Raw genomic sequence first — 17,852 nt, forward strand, 5'->3', positions numbered from 1 at the left:
TTTCAGTAAGAAAATGTAAAAATGGTGATCTACCACTAACCAAGAGAGGGAATAAAAGAAGAAGGATAGATTCGGGGGCAAGATGATGAATTCACTTTGAGACATCTTGAATACGAGAAGCCTATAATACAAATAGGTGAGATGTCCCCTGCACAGTTATAAATATGCATGTAAAATTCAAAAGAGGGGTCTGGCTAGAGATGCAGCTTTAGGAATCACTGGCCTGTAGGCAAATGAAAACCATGGTAGTGGAAGAGGTCTTTCAGAGAGAGTAGGTAGAGAGGACTGAAGGAAGAAGATATTGCCAAGGGAAGAGGCAGCAGAGTGCTTAGGAAGAGAAATGAAAAGCCATGGATGTATGGTATCATGTAAATCAAGGAGAGCACAGCTAATGAGAGTGCAAGTAAGAAGAGGACTAAAACGTAATCACTGCATCTGGGAATTCAGAAGTCTCTGCTACTACAGGATGCACCATTTTAGAAGGATGGCTGAAGCAAAGTCATATTTCAGTAAGTGTATGCAGACTGGACAACCTACTTTCATCCAGATAATGAAATAGTACTCTAAAGATCCAATTAAATGGAGCCAGAAAGTTGTCCAGCTCTCTCATTCTGTCTTTCTAGTTCCTGATGTATGATGGTAACAGATGATTTTTCCTTTTCAATGGATATAATTGAACAGCCCTATGTTCTTAGGTTTTCTTGCTGAATTTCTACCTAATATTTCCTGTGGCTTAGAGGAGAAATAAAAAGGTTCTTTCTGGTGTGAAAGCTTTTCTGTAGGGTAAAGGAAGTAAAGTGAACCTCATAAGATTGAGAACTTTTCTGTTATTCTTCCAATTGAATATCTTTCTTTCTGGCTTTTAATCAGACTTCAGTCCAGGGCTCTATACAAAAGAACTTTGTATTCTTCTTTGAGAGGCTGAGGCGGGAGGATTGCTTGAGGCCAAGAGTTCCAAACCAGCCTGGACAACATAGTGAGACCACTATCTCTAAAAAGTAAAAATTAAAAAATTAGCCATGCATGGTGGCTTTTGCCTATAATCCTAGCTACTTAGGAGGTTGAAGCAGGAAGATCACTTGAGTTCAGGAGTTTGAGGCTGTAGTTAGCTATTATCGTGCCACTGCACTCCAGCCCAGATGATGGAGTTAGACCCTGTCTCTAAGACAAAAAATTAAAATTAAATTATTTTTTAAAAAAGAACTAAAGTAATAGTTGTTGAATGAATAGTATATAGAGCCTACAGAGAAATTTATCACTCTTACATAGCAGATGTGTGTCAATTAGTCTTTGAAAGCAAGATAAATGTTAACAGATTAACATATACCAAAGGGACATAGGATAAGGATAGTTCACCTTACATGCAGTTCTGTAGTATTCTGTGGCTTTTGATGTAGCTATTCTGGACCACGCCTGGTAGTAATCACTAAATGAGGTTGTTTTAGTTGGTCTGAAAATACAAATAAAAATCAGACAATGGGCAGTTTGTAAATTTTAAAATTATTGTATTGCTATACCGACTGTTCACATAACATCTTGTCACAAGATATTAAACTGACTTGCAAATCGTAACATGTATTTTTAACAATTGTATCCAGTATATTAATTCCACCAATAATGAATACAAATAACGAAAAAGAAAATGTCCCAACCACTTTTCAATAATAAATGTAAATATGGACCCATGTGCATATTATAAAAAGAAAAATATGGGTTTAAGACATCTGCCTTTCATGACTAACATTAAAAAAGAACTTTAAGCAAAGCATTATACCTTTCAATTTCTCATTCTATAAGAAACAATAAACATTTTTCTTGAAATTCAATGCCAAATTCTAGTAAAAAAAACCCTTATTTCTTATAATGAGGACAGAATACAAGTATTAGAATTGAGATTAGTTTAGTTTTTACAGAGAATCTGGCTCTTTTCAAAGAGGAGAAAAACAGCTCTTTTCTAATACTCCTGGCTGCTACTTTCCCCTCCCTGTGCTAATATTACTATGTCCTAATGGAGAGCAAAGGTTGTTACAAGGTGTTAAATGAAAACTATAAAGCAGTCCCTTAAATAACTGCATTTCCAAGCATTTTTCCCACAAACTTTTAAAATGCAGAGATTCTCAACACTCTATAAACAAAACATTACTTAGCGTATTTTTTCAGACATGTGAAATCACTAATTAACTGGCTGTAACAGATGCTTAAACATCCAGTGCAATATGCCTTATGCCTGTTTTCCAATTTAAGTTCTTAGCTCTTTGGAAGAAGGAGCAAGTTTTCAGTCAGAACAAGTATATTAGCATTAGTTTTTATAGGTAAATCATAGGTACCTTAAATTAACTATTTGACTCAACTTTTAAATTAATGAGGCATTATCTAAATGTGTTAATTCACTAATTTATTTAAATAACAATTATGCACACCTAATTTTAAGACTAACATTTTTCGAATGTATTATTACTTTTACAATCACACTTAAGTAGAAATTTGAAACTTGAGGAAGATAAATTAATCATTACTATTATTGTTTCCGGAGCTGCATGCTGTGCTGTAGACGAGTAAATGATATACTAAACTAACATGAATTTGCCAATGAAATGTCTCAGCATTTGGCAACAGAGGTAACAAAATGAAAGGCTGCATTATATCTCCTGCATGAAAAAGCTTGTGATCAATTTGCTGTCACAGATCATTTAGCAGACAACAATGACTCAAGAGGAAGGAAACTGTCAACACACTGTCTTGTGAAAAAAAATACACCATCTTCAGGCACAATCATCTCCATTGTTTTTTGTCTGTTTGACCACGGCCCATGACCTTTTCCCTTCCCAGGGTGTCCTGTTCAATTTCAAACTGTTAGCCTTCAGGGGCTTTCTGTTTTTTCCTCCATAATAATTAAAAATATTACCCTAAAAGGTATAACTTTAGTGCGGTTTGAATATACAAAGCAAAATGTCTTACACATTTGGGAGTATTTGAATTTTCAATTCTATAAAGGAAACAGCCCCTTAAAAAAAGAGAACAGTAACTACATTTTACTATTATTCAGATAAAGTAAGCTTACAGGGATACATGCAGCATAAAAATACATGTGTTTATAGTTTCAACCAGTGATGGGAATTTACTGAGTATTATCATTGACATTATGAATACAAAAAGGTAGAAGACATAAGTTTAAAATGAACATTAGAATTTGTTATCTTGTTGGAAAAAATAAGATATATACCTGGACTAGTGAATTAAACAACTTTATTAACACGATAAAGTGTCATATGGTTTAATGGAGACATTTGGAGAATACAAGAACAGATACTTCTCTCCTCTGGCAGTGGTAATAAGCAAAGAAGTCAGAGGAGGGAGATGTAATTTTTTTTAAGTCGTCAGGGAAACAGTCATTTGGGATACAGGTCTGGAAAAAAAAAATAAGGGGGCACTGTAGGCCATGGGAAGAGTATTAGTAATTGTTCAGATGGGAGAGAGCATGGCGTGTGCGTATGTACATACAGAGGATGTTGGGGGAAGAAATTATAGTAAAAGGACAATTGACTAGAATGGAGACTTCAAATTCACAGGAGTTGGAATTGATAAAATAAGTGAAACTGAGCAGTGCAGGGTCCACAAATTTAGGCAGAGAACGGGTTAGAGTTGATTTAGTAATCTTGATCTTGATTTGTTGGGTAATAGACAGCCATCAGTAATTCTCAAATAAGGCAAGTAAATTATGAAATCTATGTTGGAGCAAGACTTTTCCTTGAAAGTAATACGCAGGGTGGAGTATAGAAGGAAGATTAAATGCCAGGGGACCAGATAGGAAGCAAACGCAGTAATTCAGGGATGAGCTACTGAGAGCTAATAGCAGAGTGGCAGCAAAGGTTATGAAAGGGAGGAGATGAGTTGAAGGCAATGCTAAAAAATTGACTGGACTGGTTGGTTGCCTGACAGTGTGTAAAAAGTGAAGGAATATTACAGTCAAATATTCTTCTAAAGCCCAGAAGTCTGATTAGTTTTGCTGTTAATAGAAAGCATCAAGAGAAACTGAAGTAAAAGATGAGTTTAATTTTAGCTCTAGATTTCAGGTGATGATAGTACAGACAAGTCAAAATGATCTTCAGGAGTGTGATTAAGAACCTGAGATTAGAAATAAGAGATTTGGGTCAAATCAACAAAATCACTGATAGAGGAAGCTACTAGAGAAATCCACCTGCAAAAAAGTTAGTGAGTATTTTGAAAAGAAAGAGCAGAAACCAACTTATAATTAAGAGGAGCCAGTGAAGGAAAGAGAAAGGTTCATTAGGGGAAGAAGAAAATCATGGCAGTACTATTTCATGGAAGCAACATCCCAGCCACAACCAAAGCCTAACAATTAAACGCCTAAATATCTGTGGTTGGAACCTTCCTGTCTATCATGACCTAGTTGTTTAGTATCATGGATAAGAGTGCAGGGTCTGGAATCAGCTGGCCTGGGTTAAAACCCTCTGGCGCTTCGACTTGTTAGGTGTGTGGCTCTGGAGCAAGTTACCTAAACTCTCAAGGTCTGTTTCCCCATCTATAAAATCAGGAGATAAAACATTCTCAAGTGCTTGTTGTGAGCATTCGATGAAATCATGCATGAAAAGAGCCAAGTTTAGCGCCTCTTCAGCACTTAAGTGTCAGCTGGTCTCCATTGCCTTGATAAGTACCTCATCATTTCTCTGTTAACTCTAAACGGCTTTCTTGTAGTTTTTCTACCCCTGACTCTCCCTATTCTAGGTTATCATACCTCTGCTTGAAAACCACATTTGGTACTGAGGTGAGAGGATTACCTGAGGTCAGGAGTTCGAGACCAGCCTGGCCAACATGGTGAAATCCCGTCTCTATTAAAAACACAAAAATTAGGCTGGGTGTGGTGGCTCACGCCTGTAGTCTGAGCACTTTGGGAAGCTGAGGTGGGCGGATCACGAGGTCAGGAGATCGCGACCATCCTGGCCAACATGGGGAAACCCCATCTCTTCTAAAAATACAAAAATAAGCTGAGCATGGTGGCATGTGCCTGTAATCCCAGGTACTTGGGAGGCTGAGGAAGGAGAATTGCTTGAACCAGGGAGTCAGAGTTTGGAGTGAGCCGAGATGGCGCCACTGCAATCCAGCCTGGAGATAGAGTGATATTCCGACTCAAACAGAAAGAGAGATAGAGAGAGAGAGAGAAAGAGAGAGAGAGAGAGAGAGAGAGAGAGAGAATAACTGGGCATGGTGGCACATGCCTGTAATCCCAGCTACTCAGGAGGCTGAGGCAGGAGAATTGCTTGAACCTAGGAGGTGGAGGTTGCCGTGAGCTGAGATTATGCCATTGCACTCCAGCCTGGGCGACAGAGCAAGACTCTGTCTTAAAAAAAGAGAGAGAGAAAAAGAAAACCATATTTGGTTATGTAATTCTATATGAAAACATCTAAATACTTTCAACTAGAACTTGAGGCTCTTCACCATCTGGCCATTTCCATCCTTTTCTTCTGTTATCCATCCCCACATCCAGAGGCTCCATCACACAGAATTTCCTACTAATCCAAGCATACCATGGTATTACACTCCTCTTTCCGTGAAAGCTGTTCTAGAGACTCGTCTCCTCTGCGCCTGTCAAACTCTTATTCATCAAAGTTTGGGTCCAGTAAAAATATTTTGCATCTGAAGGTTGTCATAGTGGACACTGTGGTTGCCTCCTCAACAGCTCTTGCATTCTTCCCCCATTATGTAGATACCATACACTCTGATGGGACTGACCCCACCTCTGGCTCCAAATTAGAGCCTGATGGGTTCAGGGCTGTCTGACCATGGTGCCTAATTCAGGAACAGGAACTTGGCCTAAAAAGATCCAATTAGAGCAAAGCTATAGTCGTTTTCTAGTACATCTTAATATCTAGGGGCATCAATGCCCTAACTTTGTTCTTCAAAATTGCCTTCTTTTTCTATGTCCTTTGCACTTTTAGATATATATTTAGAGCCCGCTTACAAATTTCCAGGAAAAAAAAAACTGCTGAGATTTTGATTGAGATTGAATTTAATCTACAGTTTAATTTGGGAAGAACTGACAATATAATAATATTGAGTTTTTCCCAAGCCACAAACATTGGATATTTCTACTTCTTTAGGTCTTTTAAATTTTCTCTCAGAAATATTTGTGGTTTTCAGTATAGATGTCTTGTACATGTTTCGTTACATTTTGATGCTGTTGTAAATGGTTTTTTTTTTGTTTTTTTTTTTTTTTTTTTGAGATGAAGTTTCGCCCTTGTTGCCCAGGCTAGAGTGCAATGGCACGATCTCGGCTCACTGCAGCAACCTCTGCCTCCCAGGTTCAAGCGATTCTCCTGCCTCAGTCTCCTGAGTAGCTGGGACCACAGGCATGCACCACCCATGCCTGGCTAATTTTATATTTTTAGTAGAGACAGGGTTTCTCCATGTTGGTCAGGCTGGTCTCGAACTCCCGACCTCAGAAGATCTGCCCACCTTGGCCTCCCAAAGTGGTGGGATTACAGGTATGAGCCACGGCGCCCGGCTGTAAGTGGTATTTTTAAAATTTCAGTTTCTATCTATTGATTATGAGTATATAGAAACATAGTTAATTTTTAATCTTAACTTTAATCTTATACCATGAGTCTTTGCTAAATTCACTAATGAATTTTCAAGTTTTTAAATATTCATTTGGATTTCACTATGCACATAAGCATGTTATCTATGAATAAAGATAATTTGCTTCATCCTTTTCAAACTTTAAAATTTTTATTTCTTTTCCTTGCCTCATTGCACTGGCTAGGACCTCCAGTACAATGTTGAATAGAAGTGGTGGTAGTAGACATACTTACCTTATTCCTAAACTGAGGAGAAAAGCATTCAACATTTCACATTTTAGGGGGTTGGCTGTTGGACTTTTGTAGATTCCTATTACTGCAATAAGGGAATTTCTATTTCAGTTTGCTAAGAATTTTTATCATGAATGGGTGTTAAATTTTAACAAATACTTTTACCGGATTCACTGAAATAATTTTATGGCTTTTCCCTTTATTTGGCTAGTAAATGTGTTACACAAATTGATTTTTGAATATTAAACCAACCTTGCTTTCTTATAATCAGACCCATTTGGTCATTGTTATCCCATTTTATCAGTGAATTCAATTCACTAATATTTTGATTAGAATTTATGCACCTATGCTAATAAAAGGTATTGACCTATAATTTCCTTTCTTGTAGTAATCTCAGATTTTAGAATCTGAGTTTGGAGGTTTGGAAATATAGTCATTTTCTCTACTCACTGAAAAGGTTTGAATACCTTTTTAAAAAAAAAAAGTTTTATTTTGAAACAAATTTAGAAATATAAGACAGTTTTAAAGATAATTGAATATCTTCTTCTTTTTCTAAGAGATGGGTTTCACCACATTGCCCAGGCTGGTCTTGAAATCCTGGGCTCAAGCAATCCTTCTACCTTGGCCAAATAGCTGGGATTACAGGCCCAAGCCATCTCACCTGGCTTGAATAGCTTTTTAAAATAAATGTTATTGCAGCATAATTTACACTCAATAAAATACACATGTTTTAAGTGTACAGATTGATGAGTTTTGATATGAAAGTGTACATCTGCATAACCATTACCTCATATAAGATGTAGAATATTTTCATTATTCCAGAAAGTTTCCTACTGCCCCTTCCCAGTCAATCTCCCTTGACATTCTGGGCAATCACTGATCTGATTAGTCTGACAGATTAGTTTTTCCTGTCCTAGAACTTCATATAAATTGAATCATACAGTATATACTCTTTTGTTACTGTGGGTTTTTTTTCCACTCAGCTTAATGCCTGCATACTTATTCCCGATTGTTGCATGCATCAATAATTAATTCATTTTTATTTGTTGATAGTATTCTATATATTAATACAGCACAATTTATTTATGCATTCTACTGTTGATGGACATTTTGGTTGTTTCTAGTTTGAGATATTATAAATAAAGCTGCTATGAACATTTGTGTTCAAGTCTTCTTATGAACATATATTTTTCATTTCTTTTAGGTAAATAGGAGTAGAATTACTGGATTATAGGAAAGGTAATGTTTGACATTATAAGAAACTTAAACTGTGTTTCAAACTGGTTGTGGGCATGTAAAGAGATAAAACAAGATATGCAACAATGTATGAAAGCTCCAATGACTCCATATCTTTACCAACAAATGGAATTATTCATCTTAATTTGAGTCAATGGTGTCTTCTTTCAATCTTCTCCATCTCAGTAAATAACAGCAGAATCCACCCAGTTCAACCCCAAATCTAGTAATTATCCTTGGTCCCACTTTTTCTCACACCCCACATTGAATCAGTAATTCTCCTTCAGCGCAAGCCTTGAATCCACTCATTTCTTCTCCTCCATACCTACGCCCAAACTCTTGACCAAACCACCACTGTCTTGCCCCTGATCAACCAAAATAACCTAATAACTCTTCTCTTTGCTTCCACCTTAGATCCTTCACAAACCATTGCTCTCATAGCAGTTAAAAGTACTCCCTTTAAAAGTTAAATTTGATTCTGTCTCTCCCTTTCCTAAAAGTTGTTCAAGAGTGTCCCAATTTCCTTACCTGGTATAATAAAATTAATCTAAATTCCTTACACAGTTTATAAAATCCTAAGTGATTTGGCCCAGCCTACTTCTCTTACCTCCATCTACCTCTCTTCTCTTTTCCCCCTTGCTGTGTTCTAGCAACAGCAGCCTTCTTACTGATTCTCTACCACACCATGCAAATACTCAAGTTAGGGTCTTCACATTACTCTCCCAATTTTTTACTCCTTTTTCCTTTCAATTTCACAAAACTTGATTTTTCAAGATAATACCATTTACAAGTTTACTTCATAATGGTTCTTGACTTATCTTTGACTGAAGTTATTATAATTACTTTCTATGTACTTAACTAATTTAATCTTCATAGCAATTCTATGAAATCACTACTATTATTACCAGCATTTAATATATAAAGAAACTGAGACACAGAGAAATTAACTTTTCTTAGTTACATAGTGAATGGAAGAATTGGGATTCTCTTGCTTGTTATTCTAGAAATGCCTTTCAGTTGTGTGTGTGTGTGTGTGTGAGAGAGAGAGAGAGAGATAATATCATATACGGTATTTTATAATGCACTCTTTTCATTTACTTTTTTATTGTGGCAAAACACATAACTTTATCCTCTTAACCATTTCTAAGTGTATAGTAGTGTTAAGTGTAGTTACGTTATTGTGCAAGAGATCTCTAGAACTTTTTCATCTTGCAACACTGAATTTCTGTGTCCAACTTTTCACTTACTTTTTTTTTTTTTTTTTTTTTTTGAGACAGAGTCTCGCTCTGTTGCCCAGGCTGGAGTGCAGTGGCGAAATCTCACTGCAACCTCTGTCTCCTGGGTTCAAGCGATTCTCCTGACTCAGCCTCCCTAATAGCTGGAATTACTGGCATGCGCCACCATGCCCAGATAATTTTTGTATTTTTAGTAGAGACAGGGTTTCATCACGTTGGCCATGCTGGTTTTAAACTGCTGACCTCAGGTGATCCGCCTGCCTTGGCCTCCCAAAGTGCTGGGATTATAGGCATGAGCCACTGCACCCGGCCCGCTTACTTTTAATGTTAGCAAATATGTCTCCAGAATCATATCCAAAGGCTGCTTTTTGGACATTATTGCCTAAACCAATATTTATTTAATCAGTCAGTTTTGTTGGACATTTCGTTTTCAATTTCTCATGATGTGTAATTGTATGATGAACATTTTTGGAATCTCTATATTTGTTTAAATATATCTTTAAAGAAAAGTTTCTAGAAGTGGAAATGCTGTGTTGAAGGCACACATTTGTCTTAGGATTTTTAATAGGAAATGCAAATGTTACACTCTTCTGTCTGTGTCCCTCAAGTTTTGTCTTGTGCCTGCCCCTTTAAATGATTTCGCCACTCTCACACAGCTGTATATTTAGCATGTTCACCAGCTATGTTTCATTTTCGTCTCCTCTCTTCATTATCGAGCAACCAATCCTCCCCTCCCTCTCCTCTTCTAGTTTTTATCTCAGGTCCTGATAATCTTATTTTGGTTGCCCCTGGCATTCATGATTCATTTTAACTTTTTATTGAAGTTGTCAAAGTGCATTCCCCTGGGTCAGGCTGTTGGGAAGGTGTCCTGTTGTAGTTCCATTCCTGTTGAATGTACTGTTCCCTCCGTCTAGGATCCCCTGGCCTCACAGTGCATAGGTGAATCCCTATTCTGCCTTTGGAAGTCACTTTGGCATGACCTCCTCTGAAAGCTTGTCTTTATGTATTCCTCTCCCAATCCCTGGGAAGCCTGAGTAAGATGTTTCTTCCTCTGTGCTCCCCCAGCATCTTGATCTTACCTCTATCACAGCACTTACTATATTATATTTATGTACCACAACAATAAACAGTCATGACCCAATAAAATGTTGATTGCATTGAAAAGAGGCTGTTATTTATTAGAGGTGGTTCCAGAGATGGATGATTTAGTGAAAAACTGAAGGCCTCTGAAGGAAGCCTAGAAAAAATAAAAGCCACATGGGAAAAGGTTTCTGCTAAATATGACTCATTTTAGATATGATTCAATCTGCCCTCAGCATTCTTCCCTTAGCCACGATCTTGATACCTTCCCTGTGGTCTTCCAACTACATTCTCTGGTGGCAAATACTGTCTACATTGACCTAATGGATCGACAGGCCTACTTCTTGCACTGACTCCCTTTCAGAAGAGGAACATCTTCTTATACCATACAACAATTAATAAAAAATAAAACAAATAATTTGCATTTATGGAATGGGGAAAAAAGAAGAGGCCTTCCAATGCTAGAATATAAATCTTGTGAGGTTAGGGATAACATATTAATCAGGTGTGTATCCTCACACTGGGGCACAGTCCCTGGCATACAGCATCGGCTCAGTGAATTCATTCTAAGTACATGGATAAGTAGCTGTTCTCCCAAGGACTGAAAACCTGCTTATAAGTGGTATCCTATAGACCCTGCAAATATCCCAGATGACTAGCACAAATTCAAGTCACCCTGAATTCCTGAACATCAACTAGATTCCCCCAACTATATTGCACCCAGTTGAATAGACCTTGCCTGAGTTTTACTATGTCTTTTAGAAACAGGGCGTCCAACTGCCTGGATATATCTTTGGAATATATTTCTACAGCCATGCCAGTTCTTCCAGCCAATGAAGTAACGCAAAGTTCTAAGCATATGGCACTAGATACACAATATTAACAGCAGCATCTTTCTTTGAATAATTTCTGCAAGACCTCATTGTGAATGCATTATTTAAAAACTGAGAACTAGACATAGCTGAGCTGTATTTCAGAGCAAATGTACCAGGGGTAAACATTAGAATTCACAGACACACAATAAAGTGCAGCCTGATACACAGCATGAGTCTAGAGTATCATTGAAATCTAGGCTGCATTGCCTCAAGTAAGTACTACTAGTAAGTCTTCTCTAGGAAGTTCAGGCTGGCGCAAGGTGAATACCACAAATCAGACCTGACTCTAGCACCATTTATCCTTGGTTTGGCTCAGAGGACCTGCTGAAGCTGAGACCACAGAAGGTCTTCTGCTGTGTTCTTGCTGCCTTATTAGTAAACACAGGCACTGTATCTTTATGAACTGCAAATAACTATACCATAAAGAGTAATAACTTTTGATATCTAGGGACATTCATGTTTTAGGTGATAAACCCACCTTTATGCACTGAATGACTATTTATCATAGGCCTATTTTGTGCCAGGATGGTCAAACACATTGAAGCATTTAAGGGGCAGCAATGCCCTCTATTGAATACCAACTTAGTGTACCAGTAACTAGATTATGCTTACCTTTCTGCAATTTTTCAACATATTTTCATGAAGATAAGCCACTTAAGTTTTTGTTTGTTTGTTTGTTTGTTTGTTTGAGAGGGAGTCTCGCTCTGTGACCCAAGCTGGAGTGCAGTGGCGTGATCTCAGCTCACTGTAAGCTCTGCCTCCCGGGTTCATGCCAGTCTCCTGTCTCAACCTCCCAAGTAGCTGGGACTACAGGTGCCTGCCACCATGCCCGGCTAATTTTTTGTATTTTTAGTGGAGACAGGGTTTCACCGTGTTAGCCAGGATGGTCTTGATCTCCTCACCTCGTGATCCACCCACCTTGGCTTCCCAAAGTGCTGGGATTACAGGCGTGAGCAACCACTCCCGGCCATGTTATCTAATTTTACTCAATTTTATACAGAGCTAGTCAAGGAAATAGGAGCTAAAGTAAACACTGTTACAACACTAGTTAATTGGCTGTTGTCTAAATCTGATTAACTATCAAGATAAAGCTGATGGAAATGCTCAAGAAATTAAATGCCGCAGAACCATATGTGTGTTTCTAGGCCTATACCTTGTTCAGGTGTTCAAGGTGAACCGATGCCATATTTATAGGCTGTCTCCCAAAAGATACAATGGCTCCAGCCCTAACTCTTACCATTTTTATCTAGACCTTATCTTCCCCTAAACTGCTTGAATTTTTGTGATCTATAATGATCTGTGCTGATTTTGTTAACAATACATTCTTCTCTTTTCAAAAATAAAAAAAAGGCAAGATTGACCATACATGGTGGCTCATGTCTATAATCCTAGCACTTTGGGAGGCTGAGGCGGGTGGTTCACCTGAGGTCAGGAGTTCAAGACTAGCCTGATCAACGTGGTGAAACCCCGTCTCTACTAAAAATACAAAAACTTAGCCAGGTATGGTGGTGTGTGCCTATAATCCCAGCCACTTGGAAGGCTGAGGCAGGAGAATCACTTGAACCCTGGAGGCCGAGGTTGCAGTGAGCTGAGATTGAGCCATTGCACTCCAGCCTGGGCGACAAGAGCAAAACTCCATCTCAAAAAAAAAAGGTGAGATCATATATCATATAGTTACATTTAATTTTAATTCAACTAGAAAGAATTCAAAATTTTCCACATTCTTTCTGAAAACAATATTTTAAAAAGATATTGTAAGATATTTCTAAGTTAAAAACAAAGATTTAATTATGATGAAAAACATAGTTTAAATAGTCCTTTTGGTAAATAAATCAACATAAAATTGTATAAAGAAAAACTTACCCGATACATTTATGTGGGTCTTTAGGTAACTCCTGGCTGTCATCTTTCACTATAAAGAAAAAATATGAAAAGATTCTGGTTTACTTGGAGATGGAATATATGGCTTTATGTGCACTATTTCCAAAGCCTCAGTAAAATGGTAATAAAGGAATAAAAATAAGGTATAAAATCTCAAGGAGAGCAAAAGAAAGATGACAAGAAAATTTTTCAAGATAGAAAGCAGATGTCAAGTGGTAACTGTCTTAGCAGGCCATAGAAATTTGAAAACAAAAAACTGCATGATGAGAAGAGACCAATAAAAAGTAAATGGATTCACACTTCAGAACCTGAGAAACAGTACACGAATTGAAGGTGCCAGACACCTCTGGAAGGAGGGGTGAGGAGAGGCAGAGCACAGACACCAAAGACTTATACCCTCATCCTGTGCGACCAGATGATGACCACTGCTCAGGCAGGAAGGAAGATATTTAACCTCTGGAAAAACTGGGCCAGAGAGACTCAGGACTGGAGGACAGTAGCACCAAAACAGGACAGGAGTATGAGAAGAAACCGAAAATGGAATAAATCATATTGAACAGACAAGACTTCTAATTCTCTCCCCTCGTCCAGCTGTCAGTGTATTAGCAGTGCTCTCTCTCTCTCTCTCTCTCTCTCTCTCTCGCTTGTACTTGTGCTCTCTCTCTCTCTCTCTCTCTCTCTCTCTCTCCCCCCCCCCTCCCCCCACAGGACTGACAGATTCCTCTCAGGAGAAATAGTTAAGTCTAATGAAATGGCCAGGTTCTCACTGAATAATTCTACAATGAAATAAAACTGTCAACAAGCCCAGCCTGTATTCAGAACTTTCAGTCTTTTTAATAGTCCATTCATCACATGCCCATCATAAGAATGAATAGTTAAAGATCACTAGATATTTTGAGCAAGGTCAATACCATAAAAGGGAACAATCCTAACCACAAAAAAGAGAAAAATAGGAAACAGAAACATTTTTCTTAAAATCTTCCAGAATATACAATGAACAAAGAGATGGATAATAGGAGAAATTTGGTTTCAAAAAATTTGAGGATCAGATCAATAGACCCAACATTCAAATCAGAGCAGATCTAGAAGAGACAATAGGGAAAATGAAGAGAGAAGAAATTATAAAAGAAATCACATAAGAAAGTTTTCCAGAACTGAACGATTAGAGATTGAGATTTCAATAGTTTATCAAATGCCCTATGTAATGTGGAGGCAGGGAAGGGGAGAATACAAAAAGAAATATTATCCAAAATTTCAAATCACTGGGAATAAAAAGAAGGCTTAAAAAGCTTCCAGAAAAAAAGAATAAATCACAGGTGAAAAATTGGACATTGGAATGAAATTAGACTTCTCAAGAGCAACACTAGAAACTAAAATGTAGTAAAGTATTTACAATTTGGAAAGAAAACTATTTCCAAACTAAAATTTAACCAAACTATGAGTATATGAGAGTAACGTAATTACATTTTTAGGCATCTGAAGTTATAAAAGGTTAAGCTTCCACGTACTAGGAAGCTCCTAGAAGATGTGCTCCAACAAAACGAAGGAGCAAAACCAACCACAAGGAAAATGGGGGATTGAGCAGCCAGCAGGAGCTCCTACCCAGCAGGCACCAAAAAGGCCATCCCAGCACACCTGCAAGAGAACTGCCAATTCAGAAAAGAAGAGGAAGGATGGAGTGCCACAGGAAAGAGGGCTCCAAAAACAGAACAGACTCGATGCTGATTGAATGCCTAGGAGCTGTGTTCCAGCTTTCTCAGGAAGTTTAGAAGAAGAAAAGATAGTGTATACACAAAAAAAACAAAGGAATGTAAAATCAGACCTTTTGTACAAGAAAAGAAAGATAACCATTTATGGTTCATCTGTGACAAGTATTTATAAAGTCATATTAATGTAGCCAACTCATATTAGGAGAATGGGGTAGAGGAAATGTGCGTAGGAATGGTAGTATAAAAGCAAAATCTTTGTATTTTATAAGATGAAGTCTATAAATAATATCTAAAACCGAAAAGCCTACAAATATTAGTATAGAATCAACTTAGAAATGTGGTGGTAAATGCCAGACCAAACAGCTAAATGTGTTGAAAGCTATTGTTGCCTCTGGCAGGCAACAGTCAGGGATAGAGGACATATTTCATTAAAAACCGATTCCTATTATGTGTCCTCTAAAACTATAAACATATTTTTTTGATAGAAAATAAATACTTAACATTTCTCGTTAAAACTAGCAACTTAGAAACGTTGCTGAAAAGTGACTGGACTATCTGGTATAGCGAAATGCAACAGGAAAAAAGAGGTATGTAACCCAAGCAAATAGATCCACACTCTGCCACGCTGTTAAACTCAGTTTTTCAATATCTTATGACATTTGTAAGTAACAGAGTATCTGTAACAAAACTGTAATCATCAACAACAAAACTGGTTCTGAATGGTGGTGCTAAAGCTCATGTTCTGTAACAAGTGAGCAATGCTACTAGACTAAATTTTGTCTTCCCCTGACACCCAGAAAGTGTATTTCTCGGGGGAAGGGTATTCCTACACCTAACCAAAGAAATATACTCACTTTAAAAAGAAATGGCAGCCTGGAATCCTATGAGACACCACCTGCTTCAATTGTAGAGACAATTTGCTTTAAAATTGCTCTATTATTAAAAGGATTTTTTAAAACCCAGTGAAGGAATTGGGAGCTTGAATTGGAGAAGAATCAAATGTCTGTCATAACATTCTCCTAATCACAAGCAGAAGGTGATGTATTTGTAGAATTATCAGGTTTTTAAAAAGTATATCACACAAATTAGTATTATAATCTCCCTAATATTTCTATATTCTCCTTTATTGTAGTATTATGACTCATGTCAATTATAGTTTATTTAGATAAGCATCTGAAATGTATTAGATGATCCTCCTTTTTATGAAAAACTATAGGAATATACTTGCCTAGGAAAAAATTACCTCAGGCTTAGCTACCATCACTCAGCTTTACTCTTTTTATACTATTGTATTTTTCTTCAACCAAAGGTTTTAAAAATTATATGAAACTTCTGTTTTAAACTATGGAAACAACTATGACAAACAGAAGGTAAATATTACTTGATAATACAACTATACAGAAATCAAAATTCACAAGGATGAACTGAAAAAAGGGGCAGATAATTGCTCACATGAAACCTCATATGAAAGCTCATAACAAATTAGAAAGTAAGTAGCAATACTCAGAATCTATGAGGCAAACAGTTGTTATACATTGTCTCCAGACCTTCTTCCTCTGAGTTTTCATAAACTAGTTGAACAATACTTTGGAAGGTATTTAAAAGGTCCCCTTATCCAATTCTTGGCACCAGAGCTTTATCAAAGAAGCCCTTTGATAACATCTCTGAAAAATGGTCATTTAGCTCTATCAAATAAACACTAGTTACAAAAGAACACCTTTAGTAATAGAGAGTTTACTAACTGCCAGTCTGGCCTTGTCCATTCTTTTAAGCAACTTAAATTGTTTAAAACAATTCTTCCTCATATTTGGCCAACTGGGGACCTGGATGGACTTTACCATTGAGAATGGCACAACTATAGAGTCATTTGCCTTTAGGAAAGATCAGCTGGGCACCCAACTGGCTATATAATTGTTTGTTCAAACTGGTACATTGTAAGTGAAAGGAGGTACTGGAAATAATTATACCAGGACTGTTCTCAGGCAGTCTGGGGTATGTGAGCACACTAAGAAAGGAAAAGGGGCCAGGCCACAAGGAAAGGAGGCTGTCAGGAAACGGGAAGGTCATTGGACCTCCACACTGGGTTTGAGCTTAGAACTTGGTCTTCTTGCCAACACACCGAGGCAAAGACCTAGCTGTTCAGGGTAGGCAAACATAACAAATGTTGGGGAAAAGTTTGGGTAATGAGCGACATTTACATGTCTGCATATCACATACCAGGCTTAGACATAGGACAATAAAATTAATTCCAGACAACTGATTATGTAGTAAAGTCCCTGATATATTTAAGGTATGTTCTGACACAAGGCAGGGCCAAGCCTGCGTATTCTGAACTTCAGTTCTGCTACATCCCAGCAGGCCTGGGAAAGTATGACTGACTTGTAGCTCTAGTGTTTGTCCTGTGTTAGTTTTCTCAAGCAACCCAAAAGAAGTCTCCTTTTTCCATAGGAAATCCCTTCAAATATTTGAAACCAGCTTTTACAACTGCCCTTTATCTTTTCTTCCATTGGCTAAACATATACAGTTTCTTCAGCCTTTAGAAATGCGAGGCTCCAAGTGGAGCCTACTGTATTCCAGATGAAAGCCTACCAAGTCAGAGAAGGGTTAAATTATTATATAACACATACTTAGAAGAAAGGAATTTTCTATTACTGCTTTGCATTAAGCTTGTGATCAAATAGCTCCCTCAAGAACTTTGTCATAGAATAAAGTTCTATGGTACTTTAGAACTTGGTCAACACCATTTGATTTGTATCAGACCCAAAAACCTTGAGGAGGAGGAGCAATTGAGCTCAGTCACAATTATACAGACCTAGCTAATGGATTGGGAGTCCTGAAAGGGAAATAGAGAAAGAAACAATGGAAATCTGAGAGAAAAAGTACTGTAAGAAATCAAGGCCTGTTGATTGGGAAGGTAATGATACCAGCTACTCTGCAAGGTTGCTGTATGCTACCAGAAGAAGATGGGGCAGGATATAGAGGAAATAACTATGTCAGTAGGGCCCCAGC

At 37.5% G+C, this 17,852-nt stretch overlaps 1 protein-coding gene across 4 annotated transcripts in view; it reads right to left on the reverse strand.

Annotated features, from left to right (window-relative positions):
* LOC105498467 (ubiquitin conjugating enzyme E2 U) overlaps positions 1 to 17,852 on the reverse strand; it is a 63,453-nt gene that overhangs the window by 32,642 nt on the left and 12,959 nt on the right. For all 4 annotated transcript variants that reach the window (XM_071091972.1, XM_071091977.1, XM_071091982.1 and 1 more), the window contains exons 6-7: positions 13,117 to 13,165; positions 1,362 to 1,450 (exon numbers count right to left, since the gene is read on the reverse strand). In XM_071091972.1, the coding sequence (XP_070948073.1) occupies positions 1,362 to 1,450; positions 13,117 to 13,165 (138 nt within the window). The remainder of the gene's footprint in view (positions 1 to 1,361; positions 1,451 to 13,116; positions 13,166 to 17,852) is intronic.

Source organism: Macaca nemestrina, chromosome 1, assembly GCF_043159975.1.
Source record: "Macaca nemestrina isolate mMacNem1 chromosome 1, mMacNem.hap1, whole genome shotgun sequence".
Classification (NCBI taxonomy): Eukaryota; Metazoa; Chordata; class Mammalia; order Primates; family Cercopithecidae; genus Macaca; species Macaca nemestrina.